The sequence below is a fragment of the Eleutherodactylus coqui genome, chromosome 2 (assembly GCF_035609145.1).
Source record: "Eleutherodactylus coqui strain aEleCoq1 chromosome 2, aEleCoq1.hap1, whole genome shotgun sequence".
Lineage (NCBI taxonomy): Eukaryota > Metazoa > Chordata > Amphibia > Anura > Eleutherodactylidae > Eleutherodactylus > Eleutherodactylus coqui.
The window spans coordinates 225888654-225910652 of record NC_089838.1 but is presented as its reverse complement, the minus strand read 5'-3'; the positions used below and the strand labels follow the sequence as shown (position 1 = coordinate 225910652).

The following is a 21999-nucleotide window of genomic DNA, read 5'->3' as shown; positions in this document are numbered from 1 at the left end:
GGCCATGTCAATGGAAAAATGAAAAGGTTATGGCTCTTGGAATGCGACTGCAAAATTAGTTGAAATTAAATGATTGGCTCATTTAAAAAGCCTGCCCTGGTGGGCATGATAGGGGGGTAAGAAACCCGCCACTCAAGGGGTTAAACGAACCCTTAGATATTTGTTTGCACTATTTATTAGAGCACCTCCTGCTTTTGAATTTATAAGTTCATTGAAGCAGTACAGTCTACCATGCTGGTGTACATTTTATTTGCATGCATTGTTTAGAATTAGAGTTTTACATAACTTTGTGAAGATACAAGAAAAGACAGAGAAAGTTTAACATCAGTGAGCTGAAATCCGAAAAGGAAGAAAACTATTTTATGTATAGAACTACTCGAATAAAAAGTAAAATACATTTTTATTGTTTAAATGAGTTATCATTTTTAACCAAATATGAAGTTTAAAATTTGTTACGCTTTGACACATTATCAACATTAAAAGATATTCTAATCAATATCTTAATAAACTGATGCTGGAAGGATACATTCACAAAATAAATATTTCCAATTAGCTTTAGCTGATGTTTAAGAATCCCAGTCCTCTTCGGAGAACATGTCTGCACTGCGTTTCTGAAAAGTTTTCCGAAACTCCTCATCAAACATACTGAGGTCGTCTTCATTTTTAAATATACCCTGAAATTTCCAAAAAGGGTAAATATCATAAGAGCCGTATAATATTAAAGATGAATTACAGACGTAATAAAGAGTTACTGATTTCAAACCATGTTAATACATGAATGTGCTCTAACATGGATATATACATAGAAAATTGGGGCATGGTTAATAAAAAGCTCCTCCAAGCAAGTACTCATTTCCCTAGTTTATTATTGGCTTACAAGTTCTGCTGTAAATCAGTAGCAAAGAGGCTGTTAAAGTCAAAAGTTTTATCAATATCTGTATTCCATATGTACACTGTACTTGCTATTGTAATGATGTGAATCTATGGGATATTGTAACCTCTAATGTAAATGATAAGACTATTATTGGTAGTCACCTAAAGAGTTACATGACCACGTTAAAAGGCTGAGTGCATTTATACAAGTCAGAGAATTCCAAGGTGTCTACTATTATATCTAACTTATAGAATGTGTACTATTCTTTCTAATTCATGATAATTCTAATGTCTAGCAGCATGCCAGTATTAGTTAGGCTGCCTGTCCACCGGCGTTGCGGTATCCTGCAGCGGATCTCCGCCACGGGAGCTGCCGCCCAGGAGCAGGAGCCGGCAGATGGATCTCAGCCGGTTAGCCTATCTGACAGATAGGCTGAATGAGGAGAATTGCGTCAAATCGCAGCATGCTGCGATTTGCCGGCCGTGAGCGAAGAAGTGCAATGATTCTCCGCTCGTGGACACAGAGAAAGCGCTCTCACTGCGGCCGGATTATCACCGTGGGGAACGCAATGAAAACCCGCCCGTGGACAGACAGCCTTATAGTCTGGCATGTCTTGTATTGTTCAGGATGGGCCAAGTTGATTGAGGAAAAAAAGCACATATACTTAACTATGCCAGGTTGTACCTGGTATAATCGTGCCACCTTTCTACATGGAAACTGGTGCAACTGAATTGGTTAATGTGCCTTACTGGTTCACTTACATCCACCGTCTTAAGGCTTGTTTTCTCCTCCCCAAAAACAGAACTGTGTATCCCACCACTAAGTGATATATAAATAATCACTTAGAGCATTATCAATCCTATATACTATGCACATGTATGTGAGTGGCATACCATGAAGTGCTTAAAGATGCTCTCTTCACTGCAGTGATGTACAAGAAAATGATCTATGCATCCACACGTAAGAAAGTCCAAGAATACAGTAATTCTTATAAACATTGTACAGGACAAATCCTTACTTTTGGAAGATAACCCAGTAACTGTGAGGCATGTTCCTTGAGAAGCTTCTGTCTCTCTTCTTCAATGATAGCCCGACGAAATGCTTCTCTCCTCTCCTCCTCCTGTTTTTCCTGGAATTCACGCTCCTGCAACAATTCAAACTATTAATACATTTGTTTTCAGGATCCATTATCAATGCCAACACAAAGGATAAAGTGTTGGGAATTCTCTGTACACCAAAAAGATTACAACCAAGATTTAACTGAAAAGTTAAAATAACAAAATTGAAATTAAAATTATTTGTATAGCACAAATACAAAGAAAAACCTCTAGTGAAAGGTTTTTGTTGATTTAACAGAATCAGGAATATTTGATGTGCAACACGGCCACAATGTGAAATCACTTCTGGCACTCCGGCCTGAAAGATCATACTTCTTTTCAAGCTGCTACCAAGACTAAGTAAGTATAACATCAGATTCATTGATTTATAGTCCACCTCATTTTAGGAGTCCAGTGGGCGGTTCTAGTCAGTTATCTCTGTATGCAGACTTACAAAGGAAGGCTGTGCTTCATTGAATTAGACCACCTGCTGGACTCATAAGCCAAGGGATATAAATACGACTCCTGAGCCGAGGGATATACATATTTACAAAAATATAGGTGTACCCTTTTTTTGTTCTATAAACACAGACAAGAATCCCAATATACTAATAAAAACTGATCTGCTTTCCCATATCTGAGTCTTTATAGATCCATCAATGCTAATGCAAGGTTTAGGTTCTCTCTTTTTGAGCCTTTCTCACGTTTGTAATTGGCTCCAAAAGAGCAGAAATGTTGAATTGACAATGATGGATGTATTAAAGACTCCCTTTTTTGATCAGCATACATGAGGTGTGCTGCCTATTTTCCATCAATGAAGTGACCCGAGGCCAGGGTCCTGCGTCGTGTCGTTTTTGTTCGACAATTTTGACAAAACTAAGCCCACTTTTTTTATATAACCAATGGAAACCGTGTAAATAATCTTCTAATGTTCAGTATGGAATCAAAAATGTTATTTCTCACTTTATCAGCAATAAACTGTTTTCGCCGATCCTCCAGTAGTTTCTCTACTGCTCGCTTGTGTTCAAGCTGTTTCATCCGCCTCTTCTGAGCATTCATCTGCTCAATCCTATCATCCTCTGCAAACTTTGCAAGCATGGCTTGCCTGAAAGCTTCTTCTTCCTCTTTTGCTGCTTGTTGAACAATTTGCTTAAAAGCCATTTGTTCTTCAAAAGTACGCTGCAATTCAAGCCGCTGCCGAATTTTCTTCTCCATCTGTGCCTAAAAATGTCCAAGAAAACAATAATAATATTGTGAAGGTGCATAAAACCTGTAACAAAAGTTCTGAACGGTCTGTACTTTAATATATAAATGAGCTATAAAAATCCTTAATCTCTTTGGAAAGTCTATCCTGTAACAAAAAAAAAATAATAATTTGCCAAATAGCTATTGATGCCAATAGTGACTAAGTGTTTTTTTTTTGCCATCACCTCTTTGTGCTAACTTAGTGATGATGTCAGCTGGAACTGAACAGATCAGGCTATTCCAAACCAAACTGTCAGCTACTGACATAAAAAGATACTTAGATTTGATCATTTTACCGTAAGTATCAAGTTTAACCCTTTGCAATCCAATTTTGGATTCAGGGTTTCATAGGGGGCTTTCTCTTTCTGCCATTATACAATGGCGCCATCTGCTGGCTAGAGCCAGTACTGCGGTATGAGACATGCTGGAGAGGCCCCCCAACAACAGAGTGGCCGGCAATATACAGTAAGAATACTCTGCTGACGTCTTCCGACATCGGAGCTGTACAGCCTTCAGTCAGAATGTCTAAACGTCAGACAGTGGATTGGAAAGGGTTAAAGAAGACCTGTCATGTCCTTATGTCCGAGAGGCTGGCTGCGTAGTTTTGCGGCTGAGACCCAGTGACTCCAATGAGATCGTTCTTTTACCTCTACTGTCTCACTTTGCCCTGTAAAGGCTCTTCCTAACTTGAGCTGCCAGACCTGTGAATCTGTCAAATACGTGGTCCCCACTCTTCACTGTCAATGGGTGATGTCAGATTTGATTGACAGTGAGAAGTGGGAACCGCAACTAACAAGAGCCCATATAGGGGAACAAAAGAGAAAAGAGATATCATTGGGGTCAGTGGGGCCACAGTTGCCAAGCTATTCAGTTGACTGTGCTTACATGAGAACATGACAGGTCCTCTTTAAGAGGACACCGGGCCTCATTCATCAAAACAAAAAATGGCCTTGTTCCTCATAGCAAGCAATCACAGTGCAGCCATCATGTTTCCACTTTAATAAAAGAAAGTTGAACTCCGGTTGTCATGTACCAGTTTTTCCATTAGACAGTTTTGATAAAGTAGGTCAACTATCTTTATGGTCTACTGCAATCTACATTTCATGAGGATGGGCCCACTGGCCCCTTACTCATAACTAAAACGTGAATAACATAGTTTGAATGGGCAGTGTTTCATAGGGACTAGAAGGGAGAATAAACTTGACTGAACTCACTAATCTTGACGGAACAAGACTTTTGCTTGGCAGGTGGAGTGAAAGGGGGTTGGAATCGGACATGTTGAACTTCAATATGCTCATTTCTTTGTTCCTGCAAGCTTATTCCATTCTCCCCATGTGTATTCAAGTGTATATGTGGGTGGGGAGAAAAATCTGTTGCCTGAAAGTACATTCCATCAACAGCTATTGAATGTGTATGGCCACTTTAACATGAGACTGATGCTAAGGGGAAACAAATGCATTGTGAAATGTACTGCAGGCTTTTTAAAAATTATTTTAATAGATGTTTTTTAATCAACTATGTAATGTTGAACAGAATTCATACAAAATGCAGTTTTGAACTTGCTTCATAAAATGTAAGTCTGAATAACACGCAAGTTATTGTACAACATAGAGGTCTGCATGGAGCTCCACGAATGTGTTAGAAGGTAAACAAGATGCGGTCTTGTTACTAGGCATTACAGCAGCAGCTGAACTATCCTCTTAATGTCGGCATTACCTCCCTCAAGGCAAACATCTCTGAACAATAAATGCTTTAATCCCCTATTAGGCCGCACTAATCCCAAAAATCTCAACCTGGTTGTTAACCAGTCAAATTCTTTAAATGTAACAGATTGCTACTACAACCTATTGTTTACATAAATCAATGCAGGAAAATTACACTTTACCAAATAAATTCCAAGCAGCCATTTTTTTCTAGTCCGATTTGCCAAATTACAGAGCATGTGCGCAGCGCCAGTGAGAATGTTGTTGTTCTCATTAGATAGTAGAGGCTTTATTTAACCCCTTAAGGCCCAGACTGTTTTGGTTTTAAAGGAGACTTTTTCTAGATATTTTACACATGTGGTAGTTTTACTGACATGTTTTTTTCCCTTCAGCTACCAAAATTATTTTTGCCAAGTTTTTTTTTCTGTGACAGTATTTTTTTTTTATATATCTTTTTTCACTGACTTTTTTAATTCATGTTTTTGTTTTATGGGGGGTAAAAAGTTTTAAAAAATTAATTAATAGTTGTATTTTTTTTAATTAGTATATTTACGCTGAAATAAAGTATGGGAATGCGTTCCTCATTTTGTTTTGAATGTTTTGATACATAATATTTATATTTTTTTTTTTACCATCTATGACCCCCATGATGTCGTATAAGACCTCTGGAGGGTCATGCACATTGACACACATTTCCACTATAGCTGGGGCATATATAGGAGTTCCAGTTACAGGGAAAAACATCCCCCTAAAGTGACAATAGTCACTAACAGAGCTGATCAGGGTCTGCTGTAACAGGGGGCACCCGGCGATAACTTTCACTTTTTAGCACATAGCGCTCATTGAGCGCTATGTAGCCAGGAAAGAAAAAGGCAGAAGTGGTTAAAACACGCTTCTCCAGGTCCTCTGTTGTGTCTGACAGCGGAGGAACCGACCTGCTCCTGCTTGATTGCAGGAGCAGAGGCTTGGCCTCATGTCCACTAGAAAAATACAATCTGCTGCGGATTTCTGCAGCAGATTCCACGCAGATTTGCTTTAAATGGTATTTTTTTCCCATGCGGATATCCGCACCTATAGATGGCATTGTGATAGCGATGTGGCCCATCTGCACTAAAATGGAGCATGCTGCGGGGGTTTTTTTTCTGCGCGTGAAAAACGCAAATCAATTAAAATGCCACTTGCGGGTGCAAAATTCAATTTAATTGACTGCAGGTGGCCAATGATTCCCTATGGGCAAAATTGAATGCGCGGAATCCGCAATTCAACTTTGCTAGTGGACATGAGGCCTAAAGCTCAGGACCAAGCACCGTATATTTACCACGCTTGGTCCTCAAGGGGGTTAAAAAAAGACATTTTGACACCAATGCTGAAAAAATTGTTGCCACTATTTTCCCTAAATGTAGCTGCATGGGTAATGGATTATCATATGGAAATGGGCATGCTCACAACTTCAGTAGGTACGAGGAGTTTTTTTTTCTCTGAGAATGTAATGTGTTGGTAGGAGATGCTCTTCATTGGCAACATGTAATTTACATTGAAGGCGCACTTTCTACATTAAAGGGAAAGTCCTGCAAAATGACAGATTTCCCTGCTCTTTATGCAGAAGCCTTCAGAGTGCAAAATATATTTCTGTGCTATGTTATGTAATATCCTTAATATGTTCAGAGAGTTACTCAATAAGTCATGGGTTATCCTCTACTGAACATCAACATTGTAACCGGTTACACTGGAGGAGCTATGCTGGTTAGAAATAATAATACAGTATATTAGTACAACATAAAGAAAAAAAAATACAAAAAATGACATTCACTTACAATTTCCTGTCGCCTGGTCTCTTCTGCTTGTTCTTCCTGGTATAGTTCTTCACGCATCTGCTCAAGCTCTTCTCTCTGTTGCAGCTCTCTGTGGATGTGTTCTGCAAGCTAATATGAAAATGTGTCCATGGTTATTTCTATAGAAAACACCCAGGACCTCCAACAATTTATCTATACCACTAAATGCATTTTTTAAGAAAGCGGTTCTAAAACACTAGGAATGTTTTGCATCAACAGTGTTTGTTTCGAAAATTCTACAAAAACTGAAAGGAAACTCGAGGTATTAGTGCTTCAATGGCATTGTTACATCACAATCAACAACTTTCAAAATGTAGCCCCTGGGTCTCATTCCTGGCACCACTGGTCACTGCAGGAGAAATGCAGAATTACATGGCGGCCATTCAAATAATTGGCTATCCTTGCAATACTGATTGAATCCATTGGAACAGGAGCCGCTTGTATAGAAAGGCTCTCCATTCTGTCTCACACAAATGGTCATTAATCTATGATGTCCATGTGCTCTGAGACAACCTCATAAAAGGGGAGAGAAAGAAAATACAATCTGAAATTCAAGAACAAAACTGCGTTTTATATACACTGCAGTCTATCAATTTAACTAAACAAACAAACACACCTTCAAGTAGGGGTATAGATATAGGCGGTGCTAATGTAGGAGCTTTACTGTCTTCAAACAGATTTTAAGGGTTTTTTTTATTTTAAGCTAGAAATTGTAATCATTCGTTTTTAGAAGTTCCTAAAGAGAAAAGGTAGAAATGAGTAAAGGCCCATTTACATGGAGCAATGATCGCTCAAAAGCAAAAAAAAAAAAAAAAAGCAATCGTTTGAGCGATAATCGTTGCGTCTAAAAGCGCGGCTGTTGTGCACTTTTTGTGCACTGCTAGCTGATCGTTAAATTCAGTCCAACCTAAAAATCGTCCTTCAGCCTTATCAGCGGTTCTCCGCGGGGAGTGCTGATAGCATTGTTTCCCGCTGGAGAACAAAAGAACTGAAAGCAGATAAGAGCCCTTGGGATATTAAAGGGGTTGTCCCGCGGCAGCAAGTGGGTCTATACACTTCTGTATGGCCATATTAATGCACTTTGTAATGTACATTGTGCATTAATTATGAGCCATACAGAAGTTATCAAAAGTTTTATACTTACCTGCTCCGTTGCTGGCGTCCTCGTCTCCATGGTGCCGACTAATTTTCGGCCTCCGATGGCCAAATTAGCCGCGCTTGCGCAGTCCAGCTCTTCTGCTGTCTTCAATGGGGCCGCTCGTGCAGAATGCCGGCTCCGTGTAGCTCCGCCCCGTCACGTGCCGATTCCAGCCAATCAGGAGGCTGGAATCGGCAATGGACCGCACAGAAGAGCTGCGGTCCACAGAGGGAGCAGACCCCGGCGGCCATCTTCAGCAGGTGAGTATGAAGATGCCGGACCGCCGGGATTCAGGTAAGCACTCTCCGGTTTGTTTTTTTAACCCCTGCATCGGGGTTGTCTCGCACCGAACGGAGGGGGGGGGGGGGGGGGGGTTAAAAAAAAACAAAAAACGTTTCGGCGCGGGACAACCCCTTTAACTAGTTTCAGCTAGGGCTTCATTTGCACACGTAATTGCTCTTAAGTAGCTGCGCAGCTACTTAATGGTTTATGCAAAATGATCGCTCAAAGCTGTCACTCAAACTGTCGTTTGAGTGATCATCGCTGGGTGTGAATGGGCCTTTACTCATTGCATATTATGAAATATAGTACATTATGTAGCAGGTACATGAAGGGTTTTATCAACTGTCATCCTCTAATTTAGACGCATTAAATCTATAGTTTTGGGACTGTATTTTGAAAGGTGATCTAATGAAGGAGGAATAAAAAAAGGTTTCAAAAACTATGCACTAATTTTCATCTTCTGTTTTTTATAAATTTTATAGCAAGGTTGGGGCTTACAGTTACGTTTGCCCCATTTCACATTCTATCAGCGATCAGTACCATGTCCTGAAGAGCCTTTTTCTTCTCCTCCCGCTCTCTAACTTGTGCCATGCGATCCTCCTCTCTCCTCTGCTGCATATTAGCAAAAGCCAGGATCCTTCTGTTTTCTTCCTCCATCTTCTCCTTCTCCATTTTTCCCCAGGTAGCCTGCTGCTCCTTGAATTCCTCTATATATCTCCTTGTGGCGTTCATTTTTTCCAGTTTCAGTTGCCTTTCCCTGCAAAATGAAAGAAAGTACAATAAGTAACCAGTTACTGATTGGTTGTAACTCAGCTCTCATCGATATGAACAAAATTACATTGCAGTTCAAATTAATTGACAACTGCAACCCTGTTAGCTGTATCAATATGTCAAAATATTAGAAAAAGAATAAAGACATTTAATTCAACTTTACACAAATTTAAGAAACTCAAGATTGAACAAAAAGAAGCTGACAAAGACAACCCTGCTAGGGACCCCCTTCTATGTGCTAGACTGTTCCAAAAGACTTTGAGCCTGAGGATAGGTCACTGATAACAGATTAGTTGGGGTCCGCCACTCACAACCCCAGGAGATCAGCTCTTTGAAGAGACCACAGTGCTCATTCTAGCACATCAGCTAACTCAGTGCAGACTAGGTTCAGTACCGTACATTGTATAGCAGCTTGCTAGAGCAGCTCAATCCCATTCACTTGAATGGGACTGAGCTGCACTCGGGCGATGTGACTGATGAGCATGAATTCACATGTCTGAGGAGAGACCACGGCACCACTGCTTTTTCAAACAGCTGATCAACAAGAGCCACAAGTGGCAGACCCCACCAATCCGATATTGCTGACCTATCCTGAGGATAGGTCATCAATATCTTGCTCTCAGAAAACACCTTTAAAAATCTGTGGGGGGGGGGGGGGGGGGAAATCACATTACACGCCGAATTATGCAGTGTGTCACTATAAACAGCAAAATTAGAGCAGAATTCTCTAATGTGATACAAGTTATATATTGAGATTCCTTTTTACCCTTTCCTTGCCCATGAGGTTTTTCCTATGCCCTTGCACATGATGGCTTTATTTCAGGTTGTATTGTAGGTAGAGCTTTGATATTTCTTTTTATTGAAAAGCTAAGAAACTTAACAAGGCCAGGACCGTGCTTATAGCTACAAAACTTCCTGTAAGAGTAGCAGCTGTATAAACCCGCAGCAATTAATCCCGACTGCGTTTCTATTACCTATAGCTCAGGTTAAATCCCACCTAGTGCTGAGATTTTAAAACAAGCTTAAGATCAAAGGTCTAGATTGATAGGGTCCGAGATACAAGCTGAAGTGCGCCCCTCTCTCCTTCAGACTGCTTTTACTTTCAATTCAGTGAAGGCATCAGGAAGGGGGCTGCAGAAAGGCAGATCAGATCAGGTTGTGTCTCTGTAACTGTAGATTTCCCCAGGGGAGGGGGTAACGTGGACTTTTATTCATGTTATTACCCCCACCCCCAACTTATCAATTGGAAAGCATACTTGCTTTCCGATTGTCATATATGGAGGGTGGGGTCTTTTTTATTTTCAGGATCGTAGTGAAGATGAGAACTTGCCTATCTAATCACTCTTCTTATCCAATTTTGGCTAGTTATTGACTCCACAACCCAGACATTTACCAGCATTCGAATCGTGGCAACAAATACTCACACTACACACATACATCAATACAGTTGACATTTTACACTGCCCCATCCTGTCTGCACCCAGTGATACCCTTTACATGTTTAAGTCACAGTGATAAGCATTATATGTTTATCTTACATGTCAAAATTGTCCTGACTACTGGAGGTACAAAAAGTCCAAAACTCCCAACAACAAAAGGGTTAATATGCAAATACCTAGCACAATATGAGCACCACCACTTGTTGAGTAGAACTTCAGAATACATGGATGCAGAAACATGGTGTACTTGTATTTACGTGTATGTGTTGCTGCCATCTGTTGGTCTCTTCTGAAACTTTACCATGACTAGGAACGGTCACATGGGAGTGAAATGAGGAATATACATTATTGTCTCAGTGAGCCTTGATCTAATTATTGATTCACCTAGCAGGTCAGTGAGCCTATTCTCTTCCAGTAATGTTATGGTCTACTGCTTTTGCGGTTTTGAAAGGGAGAATCTCCCATTAAAGAGGTGTTGTGAAGTTGTTTCTATATGCAAATAAAATATGTTTGAAAGCAAGCAACTCAATGCTAACATTGGCCCCAATGATTGCTTATATCCTATATCATCTCATAGCATAGCTTATTTATTAAAACTACAAAATGGATATACTTTTTCCCAATTCTGCCCAGTACAAAGTCCAAATGCTGAGAACCCCACTGTTCTCTAAAATGAAGGGGCTGCAGTGCTCACTTGAGTACTGTGCCCCTTCAGCTATCATCAATGCCTGTCGGCATCACTAGGCAGCTGCGAATGGACACATACATGACTATAGAAGTCTATGCGTCCATCGTCAGCTGCTGAGTGGAGCCAATGATGCCAGCTGAAGGGGCACATCACTCGAACAAGCACTGCAGCCCCTTCATTTCAGTGATCAGCAGGCGTCTCAGCACCTGGACCCCCACTGATCAAAACTTTTGACATGTGTAGTTACTCATTAATAATAGTTCTTACTAGCCTTACCTCATTTATATTTGTGCATCATTCACACTACAAATGCCTGATTATGTAAAGCCACTCATATAGAACACATTGAGAAGCTATTTCGTAGAATTCTGTTTCCCTAATTTTCAAAGAGTTCAGGTAATCAAAGCAAAAATGTTATTAACGAGTGCCTACTGTAGGTTTCTTCAGCAATCACAGGTCCAATTGTCTACATATCTGCATATACGTTATGGAGATAGAATTGAAAAACAAACTTACGTTTGATCTTCTTCATAAATCTTCCTTACAATTTCATCAACCAAAATCTTCTCCCTAAGGAATTCCTGATATGCCTCCTGCCTCTTCATCTCTTTATCTTCCAGTTGTGTTTCTAGCTCTCTCTGGTAACGCAGTTTCTCCTGATAATGTCTTGTCTCCTTGGCCAACTCTTCCTCCGAAGCCCTTTCATTCTCTTCCTTCATTTTGCGAGCCATTTCAGATTCTCGTTTCTATTATTAAATGGTGAAAACAACAGACAGGAGAATCAATGAATGGCAACTGAAAAGAAACGAGTCCCAATACAAAACAGGTTATTGCTCCAAAACTCTGAGTACAACTTCATAATGCTGCACATAACTGGAGCATTTTCTAGTCAATAAAGAAGAGCTTCAATGGTACCCATTGTATATGACACCCAGCTATGTGTGTATCTAAAAAGGAGTAACTATGGCAATGTGAATGAGCATGGAAAATAACTTTTTAGCAGATGTTGCTGGACAGGCAATTCATATTGTTATTAAAAGAACTGCTCCTACAGCAAATTGCTCCTAAAGTCATGCATCTATGGTAAATATTCCCTGATATGTGTCAGTTTTCCCAAGATACATTCTTGGCAGTATCACCGACTGGGTTGATCACCAAAATGCAGTGGATATAGTTTATCTTGCCTTTAGTAAAGTATTTGAAAAAACTATCTCATACTATACTTATTGAAAAAATGACCAAATATGGGATTGACAAGGCAACTGTTAGGTGCATGGAAAACTGACTGAGTTATTGTACTCAAAGAGTGGTCATAAATGGCTGCATATCCAAGTGGAAGAATGTATCAAGTGGGGTACCACAAGGCTCTGTCCTTGGCCCAGTGTTGTACAACATTTTTATAAATGATCTGGAGGAGGGAATTATGGAAAACTGACCAAATTTGCCGACGACACAAAGCTAGGAGGGATAGCTAACACTAGAGAAGAGAGAAAGTATTCCAAAAGATCTAGAAAAGCTTGAACAGTGGGCGACGACTAGTAGAATGGCATTTAACAAAAAGAAATGCTAAGTTCGACATCTGGGCAAGAAAAATGAAGAAAGCATATACAGAATGGGAGGAATTGAGCTAAGCAGCAGCACATGTGAAAAAGACTTGGGTATACTAATAGATCACAGACTGAACATGATTCAAGAATGTGATGCAGCAGCCAAAAAGGCAAACACAATCTGCGATCTATTAAGAGAAGCAGAGTCTAGATCATGTGAGGTAATTATCCCCCTCTACTCTGCCTTAGACAGACCTCATCTGGAATACTGAGTCCAGTTCTGGGCACCCCACTTTAAAAAAGACATAGACAAACTGGAGCAAGTTCAGAGAAGAGGTACCAAGATGGTGAGCAGTCTGCAAATGATGTCCTATGAAGAACGGTTAAAGGATCTGGGAATGTTTAGCTTGCACGATAAGGACTGAGAGGAGACTTAATAGCTGTCTATAAATATCTGAAGGGCTGTCACAGTGCAGAGGGATCAGCCCTATTCTCATTTGTATAAGGAAAGACTAGACGCAATGGGATGAAACTGAAAGGGAGGAAACACAAATTAGATATTAGAAAAAAAGATTTCGGACAGTGAGGGTGATCAATGAGTGGAACAGGTTACCACAGGAGGTGGTGAGTTCTCTTTCAATGGAAGTGTTCAAACAAAGGCTGGACAAACATCTGTCTGGGATGATTTAGGGGATCCTGCACTGAGCAGAGGGTTGGACCCAATGACCCTGGAGGTCCATTCCAACTCTACCATTCTATAATTCTACATTTCCCTGTACTTTGTATAAATCTATAATGAAAAGCATTTTACCATTTTCTCATAATTAAGAAGTTCTTTTTCAGCAATCTGCGCAGCCCTTTCCCTTCCTACATAGGCAGACTTCAGTTTTTGCTCCAATTCTCTGAGCTCAAGGCTTAAGATAAAGAGAATAAGAGATAAAGACATTATAAATATAAAACACAATACAGCATAAAAACATCCTGGATTTACCATGGAAACTTTTTACCTCTACTAAACATCTCTAATATCCCATATTTTTTCTCCTCACAAGGAGTTAACATTTTTTTATTAAACTATTAGAAGAAAAAAAAAAGGTAGTAAAAGTTAAAAAAAACAAAAAAAACAAAACAAACAATCTTTTTCATATTTATGTTAAAAAAAAACATTTGTTATCACTGCGTCTGTAAAAGCCCGATCTAACAAAGCAATGCATTATTTATCCTACACGATGTCATCAGAAGGGAAAAAAAAATACACAATGCTATAATTGCACTTTTTTGGTCACCCCATCTCCAAGAAAAAAAAAATGTAATATTAACAATCAAAACGTCGTTTGTACTTCAAAATGATACCAATAGATACCACAGGATGCCCTGCAAAAAACGAGCCCTCACAAAGCTATATCGATGCAAAGGTAAAAAAGTTATGGCTGTGAGAAGATGGCAGCAGAAAGTAATTTTATTTTTTCTAAAGATATTTTTTAAAAGTAGTACAAAAAAAAAACCTATATCAATTTGAAAAATTAGTATCACTGTAATCGTACTGACTCACAGAATAAAGTCATTGTTTCGTTTTTGCTGCAGTGTGTACATTGTAAAAACAAGACCCCCAAAAGATGGCAGTATTTTTATTTTTTTAATTTATAAGATGGAGTGAAATAAAGTTTTTCAGGACATAATATGCTACATTAAATAGTACCATTAAAATATACAACTCATCCTGCAAAAAATAAGCCCTCAGACAGCTATGTCAATGTATAAATAAAGTTGATTTTTTTGAAAGCAGAGGTGAAAGAAAAAAAAAAAAAAAGAAAAAAAAAAAGAGCCGCGTCATTAAGGTGTTAACACATATACAAAAAGCTTTACTGTAGTGCGAACCGGGATTTGGACATTGACGTAGCTGGTGATTTGCATCCACACAACATTTCTCCCTACAGAAATAAACATTGCACATATTAATAGTGCAGCCTCAAATTTTGCTCCTGTAAATTCAATTATGTCATTGAATGGCTGTGATTGGTTAAAGAAGCGCCGGCTTTCATTGGCTGATGCTGCGCTGAGTTAGCCAATCAGAGCATTAGCTTTCTGGAGGCGGGGCATTCAAGTCCTGCATCCAGAAAGCGATACTCTGTCGGCGTGGAGGAGGGAGTGATAGCCTACAGCAGCTCCCCAGATCATTGCAGAACGCCGCGGGAGAGGAGTATTGATTTTTTTTTCTACAGTAGTTAATCCGGCATATAAGATGACAGGTATAAGACGGCTGTATATCCCAAAAGTTTGGGGTCGTCTTATACGCCGGAAAATACGGTATCAGTTTTTGGATTATCAGCTGCCAGATACAAGCAATTTCCATGACCAACTGATGTTATTGGCAGTGAGGAAAACAAGCACACTTTCATCAACTTTTACATCTTCCTTCGACTATTCCCCCTTTCCTTCACAATAGCCTAAAAGCTCAAGAAAGACCTTCATTATTTGTGTCTTATTACTTGCAGGTTAAATTGTCTAGAATGTCTGTTGTCTCCATATAACTTGGATATGTAAGGAGTTGTAAATATACAGGTACTCCGTTAGTAAATACAAAACCTGTTCTCTCGTATCTGTTGCCTCATTTTCTCGTCTTTAAGTTGCTCATGCTTTATTCTTGCCAGCTCTTGTGCCATTCTCTCTTCTTGTTCTAGCTGTAACTCATTAAGTCGTTTGGTTTCCTCAGCCTACATTTAAACAAAGGAAACTCATCAAGTTATTTTAAGACAAGTAACTATTTCTTCTGTGGCCTTCCAACTATGACAAAGCAGAATTCATGAAACACAGTTTATTCACAAACAAGATGAAAACGGGGATTTGTCTGATTGGCTGAGCGCTCAGCCAATCACAGGCAGTGCTCAGCCATTCATTTAATTCATTGGTTGATCTCAGCCAATCAGATACAACCCTTTTAGCAGGGGATTTTAAATCCCGCCTGGTGAAAGAGCTTCAGAGCAGTGCAGGGAGAGAAGCGGCTAGACGCGTCTGAGCCCTGACGGCGGCGGCGGAGAGGTAAAATATATATATATATTTTTTTTACTACACATGCTAGGGGTGATTTTCTGGGAAAGGCTTATATTTAAAGCCCTTCCCCGAAAATCCCTGCAGGGGTCGCTGACAGCAGCAGCGAGCCCACGGAAAGCAATGAGCACAGACCTTCATTCACACATGTTTTGGCACGTCCATGGACACGCGGTTTTGTATGCTCGAATACATGCTCGTCTGAATGAAGCCTGAGTCTGACATAAGCATAGCAGGATAGACTGCATGCGGCTCTGTGCTAAAAGACCAGCTCCTCCAACATGTTTCACCAGAACATGGGCGTTATCAGGGGTATAGGAGCTATACAAGCAAGATATTGTTTCCTTTAGATTGGTTTTGTCTAATATATTACACTCATTAACACTATATTGAGATTCTGATCTTTTTAATTAATTGCTACCACAGTATATTTTACTACATATTAATAAGGCCGCTTCCAGACGGGCGACAGCGATATTGCTGCTATGTGCATACGACTTTGTAGCATCAGTGATGCTTTTTTCTTAGGAAAAATGTGGCATCGCATTGCTGCCACCCGCAATAAAACTGCGCGATTTTGTAGTAAGAAAGTTAATAGGACTTTCTAATGTTTAAAAAAAATAAATCGCATTGCATGAAAATCGCAAGTTTATGCGCTGCGATTACTAATGAGGCTCCATAGGGAAACACGGGCTACAAAAATTGCAAATCACTGCTGTATAGAACATGCCGCGATTTTGTAGTCTCGCAATGTCGCAGGCTACAAAACATTGCTTGTGTGGAAGAACCCATGGGAAAGCATGGGTTCTACATACGTGCGATTTGTAGCACTGTCGCATCGCTACAAAAATGCATAAGAAAAATCGCCCGTGTGGAAGTGGCCTCTGGGTTACTTTTTAAGGGGACCCAACTGTGGGTTTCAGCTTATGCCAAAGGCTGTGGGATTGTCCAGGTCATAGCATGATACTGAAGCGACACTATGACAATAGACATATGTGTCTTGGACATTTATTTTCTAAGGGCCCACTCACACAGCCTAGGAGGCTATTCACATGCAAGACTTTTCAAACAGACCACTTGTTTGTGTGAAAAGAAAGAAGATTGCTGTATGTCCTATTCACAGCCGTTTTCAAGGATGTGAATAGGACATGCAATGTTCAGGGTTTTTCCTGTTCATCTAAAACTCGGAAGATCCCTTCAAGAAGCAATCGTATCCACTAACTTCTACTCCAGTTATCTCTACTATAAGGCCTTGCATATGCATCTTTTATCAACACAGAGCAACAAAACAAGATTTGTAAATTGGAAAAAAAGAAGAAAAAAAAATCTCCCAATTTAATGACTCCAGCGCCTCCAAAACCAACACCTCTTACCTGCTGGAGCGTTTTCTCTATCCTTCTCTCCTGTTCTTCATCCTGCAGTCTCCTTATAAAACGCTTCTTCTCCACACTTTCCTCGCTCTTTAAGAAGGCTTCCATTTGCTGTTCTTGGTTCAGTTTCTTAATTTGGTCCTCCCGAATAAACTCCTGGCGCCTGGCTTCTGCTATCATCTTCTCCCTCTGACTGTAGGTCATACCTCTCTTTGAAACCTAATAAGATGAACATATGTGGGAGATTTATCAATAGTGTTATAGGCAAGGATTTGAAATGGACACAGTCATCATCTTTGAGCCCCATAACTAAGTTATGGGGTTTCAAGGTGGGGGAACGGGGAGTCTAAGGAGGTATGTGTCCTACTTAGCGGGCGCCCTGTTTCAGTGCTGTGACCCCGTGAAGTTCACATGGGAGCAGCCTGCCTCTTCCTGTGCAGGCACCTCCTAGTCGTCTTTATGGGAGGTGCCCATGTAGAAAGAGATAAGCAGCTGCCAAGCACTCACTTTGCAGGGGCGCAGTGCTGGAACAGGGCACTCAGTCAATATGACACATACCTCCCCGGACTCACAGTTCCATCACCTTTAAGGCCCATAACTTACTTTGAGTGGCTTAAAGGTGATAGCAGTGTTCCTTTATGTCTTAGAATACGGCACAAATTGTGCTCAATTTATTGAAAACCAAGTGTCCTGCGTATTCACTGTGTATTTGCGTCGGCCCGTTCACTTCAATAGCCTATTGCTGTGCACCAAAATAGGAAATGCTACGGATTTCTTAGGCGATCAAATATCATATGAAAAAATACGCACATGTGAAGGAACCAATTGAAATCAATGGGTTCTATTCACTGTGCATTATGCGTGTAATATGCCATGCAAATACGCCTGTGTGAACTAGCCCTAAGGGTGACTACCCACTACAGTTTTTTTTTTACCCTGCGAAATGCGCAGCGTTTTTTTTTCTGCAGGGGTCTATGGGACTTGTAATGTTAAAATCGCGATTTCGCAGTAAATTGCGATTTTGCGCGATCACAACATTACAAGTCCCATAGACCCCTGCAGAAAAAAAAAACCCTGCGAATTTCGCAGTGAAAAAGAACTGTAGTGGGTAGTCACCCTTAGGGCTAGTTCACACAACCGTATATCGGCCGGGTATTCACGCCGGTCGATATACGGCATCTCTCTCTGCAGGGGGAGGAGGCTGGAAGAGCCAGGAGCAGTGCTCTGAGCTCCCGCCCCCTCTCCACTATTTGCAATGAGAGGAGGTGGGGCGGGGCTAAGTTTGGGAATTAGCCCCACCCCATCTCTCCTCATTGAAAATAGTGCAGGGGGGGTGGAGAGGAGGCAGAGAGGGGGCAGGAGCTCAGGGCACCGCTCCTGGCTCTTCCAGCCTCCTCCCCCTGCAGAGAGTGACGCCGTATATCAGCCGGCGTGAATACCCAGCTGATATACGGTCGTCTGAATGCACCCTTAGTTTCAGATTCACCGATGTACAGACTGCTGTCCGGATCAGTAACAGAATAAGTCTGTATGCTAGATAATAAAGAAATCTAAATTCATGGATCAGTTCTGGTGCTGATGGATATATATGCATGGACCAAAGTGGTGAAGTTAAACCCTTAATTAGTTATAATATATTATTGTAATTAATAAAAAGATTTAAAGGGGTTTTCCAGGACATTTAAAAAAAGGTTATAAAAGGGCACTAGAGCTACTGCCTTAGGGCCACGACTGTTTCCATGGCGTATTACGTGTGTATTGCACGGCCTCGTGATACGAGGTGAATGAAGTCAATGAAAGTCAATAGACTGTCATTGGTCCATGCACACGGCATGTAGACAATGTGTAGTGATATGAACAAAATGTAGATTGAAGCATGCTCTATTTATGTGCGTACCACGCAGTGTGAGCCCTATACATTGGTATGAGCAGCGTATGAAACGCTGTCCATGTTCAATACATTGCGTATGGGTGATGTTTTCATGCATATCTCTACTCTGAACAGAGCGGGGAATTAAAAAACTAATGCGATGGCTGTGATTGGTTCTTTGAGCGCTGCATTGATTGATTGGCTGAGCCACGGTGCTCGAGAACCAGAGCCATAGTTTCCCCGAGGCAGGGTTTACGAATCCTGTTACCAAGAAGCGATCTTCTGTCGGTGGCTGAGGACCAAAGAAAGAGCACTGGAGCTCCGGAGACCAGTGGGAGGGACCCGGACGGCACCTGATAGGCAAGTATAAGACATCCCCTAAAAATAAGACTCTGTGCCTCTTTTGGGGCAAAAATTATTATAATACAGGGTCTTTTGGGGGGGAAAGACAGTACATCATTTTAAATACAGTTTTTTTTTCTATACTGCAGATGAAAGTGAGGATTTGCATTCGATCTCTTTACATCCGAATGGAACATTTGGCTGACAAATCAACCCTCAACTAACTAGCATACAAATCCCTCCACATATCACACTTCCAAGTGTCTCCATGTCTTAACCCCACCCCCTTTCCCTAACAGACCCTTAAAAGTAAAAGCCTTCAAGTGGTACACACAAGTTTCTGCTTTGTAGTTGATATCCAGTACTCAAATTATGAATTACATCAACTTGGCAACTACTGTCTTATATTTTGTTATACTATGCATGTTTAATATATCGGTGTCCCGGTAATTGGATCGACTGCAACAAATAGGTCAACTTTCTGTTATTTTGTTTTTGTTTGCTTATTATAAAACCCAATAAGAATTATTGAAAAGAAAGTGAGGATTTACACCCCAAATTGGATACCCGTTTGTCCTGTGTTCAGAAACATACCCATTGTGGCCCCAATCTTATGTCTGTATGCACAACGGGGCCCAAACCGAAAGGTGCAGCCGGCGGCTTTCAGAACAGTCATTTTGCTTGAAGGTGTTTCAGACCCCATTGCCCACTTGTAGAGCCCTTGAGTGGCCAAAACAACAGATAACCCCCACAAGTGACCCCATTTTGAAAACTAGACCCCTTAACGCATTCATCTAGGGGTGTACTGTGTATTCTGATCCCACAGTTGTTGAAGGAATCTAAGCAAAGCAGAAGGAAAAAATTACGATTGAAAAGCCTACTCATCCCCATAGATTAGATAATCCGCCCGTGGGAGTAGCGGGCGCTAACAACATGCTCAGCGGTAGTTAGCGTCCGCCAGGGGCGTAACTATAGAGGATGCAGGGGATGCGGTTGCACCCGGGCCCAGGAGCCTTAGGGGGCCCATAAGGCCTCTCCTCTCCATATAGGGAACCCAGTACTATGAATAAAGCATTATAGTTGGGGGCCCTGTTACAGGTTTTGCATCGGGGCCCGGGAGCTTCAAGTCACACCTCTGGCGTCTGCAAATTATCTGCCTGTGTAAAAGTACCTTTAGGCCGGCTGCAGACGAACGGGTCAGATGCCGCATGCAGCAGAATCCAACCCTGTACCTGTCATTTTCTTGTATTGGTCGCGGTGAGCCGCCATCGGACATGTGCAGTACAGATTTTTTTCTTTAAACCCCTGCTATTCCCGCGTCATTGCTAGGCGATTGCGCAGAATCCGCAACCTGTCCGCAACGTCATTGCGGACGGGCTGTGGGTCGGACGGCTTTCATGGACTACAATGGAAGCCGTCTGTGCGGACACCACAGGAAAATAGAGCATGCCGCGATCTTTCCTCCGCTCGCGGAAACTGCAATAGGTTTCCACCCGTTAGCAGGAAGAATCGATTTCCCATAGCATGCTATGGACGGTGTTTACAGCAGATCCACGGTGCGGACGCCCGCCGCAGAGTCCGCAATGCAGATCTGTTTGTGTGCAGCGGGCCTTAGACTAGACAGTCCTAAAATGTACCAGATTTGTCCCCGTGACTGCTGGCGATACATGGCACATCGGCAGACAGTCTAACCTACGTGTATACCTCCTACAAGTTGGGTTAGTTTACACGTTTTGGGGCACGTTCGGCCCGTGAGGTCACATTTAGGCCACACCCCCACTTGTTGGATGCAACATTAAAAAAACGTGTCCAAAAGTGTCTAAAACACATCATAAAAGTGGCGCAAGTCACACAAGGCAGTTTCCTGGCGCAATTTGTACCAGAAAACTGACGAAATTTCAATAGTAAATCTGCCCCCTTATTTCTCCCCCGGGAGAACCTCAGTAATGGCTTCCCGTTCCTGTAGTCCCTGTCGTAGGTGATATAACGTCCCTCCACGTAGCCATACAGCAGGTAGGTAGGTAGGTAAGTAGGTATACCTCCTCCTGTCGTAGTCACAGGGTCTCCTTTCTTACCATCATCCCTGCGGCTCTCACCCGCCGCTTCTTCTTCCCCCGCCGTGCCTGTTTGCCTCCGTTGCTCAGGTAACCGAGTCTCCAGAGATATTCCCGCCCTTCTCTTTCACACGTGACCTATTAATAGTCCTCCCCCTTTCCGATAGCTGACGCTATGAAGCGAGCTCAGCCGCCATGTTTTTGGTTCCCCTGAGATAATGAGAAAGCTGAAATAAATGTCAACATCTTATTAGCGCCACCTAGAGGGCGCCATGTGCTACATACAAAACCCTGTGTGGCACGTGACCCGCAGCCTTGCCTGCACTTCCCGGCGTGTTTACGTCTTTCTCTCCGGCGTGAGCCCGCGTGGAGGAGCGGCCCGCCCCCTGCCGGTAGTGGCTGCTGTACGTCTGCGGCTTGTGCGTGTGAATGGCGGCTGAGAGGGATGTTTACATGTTTTTGCACATATTTGCCTTCACAAGTAGCTGGTAAGAGTTGTACGGTGTGTATTAGCCTTCCCCTTACAGCAGTGTGTCTTACAGGCGGGGTGCACACCAGCGAGCGGTAAAATGCAGCGTGACCCGCGTATTTGCCGAAGAAGCTGATGGGTACGTAGGACCACCTGCCGCACTCGGAGCCGGATTCTGTGCGGAATGTGGACCTGCCGCGTGCATTCAGCCTACAGCAGGACATGCGCTC

General features: G+C 41.7%; 1 protein-coding gene across 2 annotated transcripts; it reads right to left on the bottom strand.

Annotated features, from left to right (window-relative positions):
* Nucleotides 1–245: 245 nt before the first annotated feature.
* On the bottom strand, nucleotides 246–21458 carry MNS1 (meiosis specific nuclear structural 1). 2 transcript variants are annotated; one of them, XM_066592556.1, is made up of 10 exons: nucleotides 21286–21384; nucleotides 17038–17253; nucleotides 15203–15330; nucleotides 13428–13530; nucleotides 11586–11815; nucleotides 8712–8928; nucleotides 6734–6841; nucleotides 2935–3192; nucleotides 1893–2018; nucleotides 246–674 (listed from the first exon to the last, which is right to left on the bottom strand). In XM_066592556.1, exons 2-10 carry the CDS (start codon nucleotides 17236–17238, stop codon nucleotides 567–569), a joined length of 1479 nt encoding a protein of 492 aa, XP_066448653.1. In that variant the 5' UTR covers nucleotides 17239–17253; nucleotides 21286–21384; the 3' UTR covers nucleotides 246–566. The 2 variants fall into 2 exon arrangements, with proteins under 2 accessions (XP_066448653.1, XP_066448652.1); XM_066592555.1 differs by having other exon boundaries at nucleotides 247–674; nucleotides 21322–21458.
* Between the last annotated feature and the right edge of the window lie 541 nt (nucleotides 21459–21999).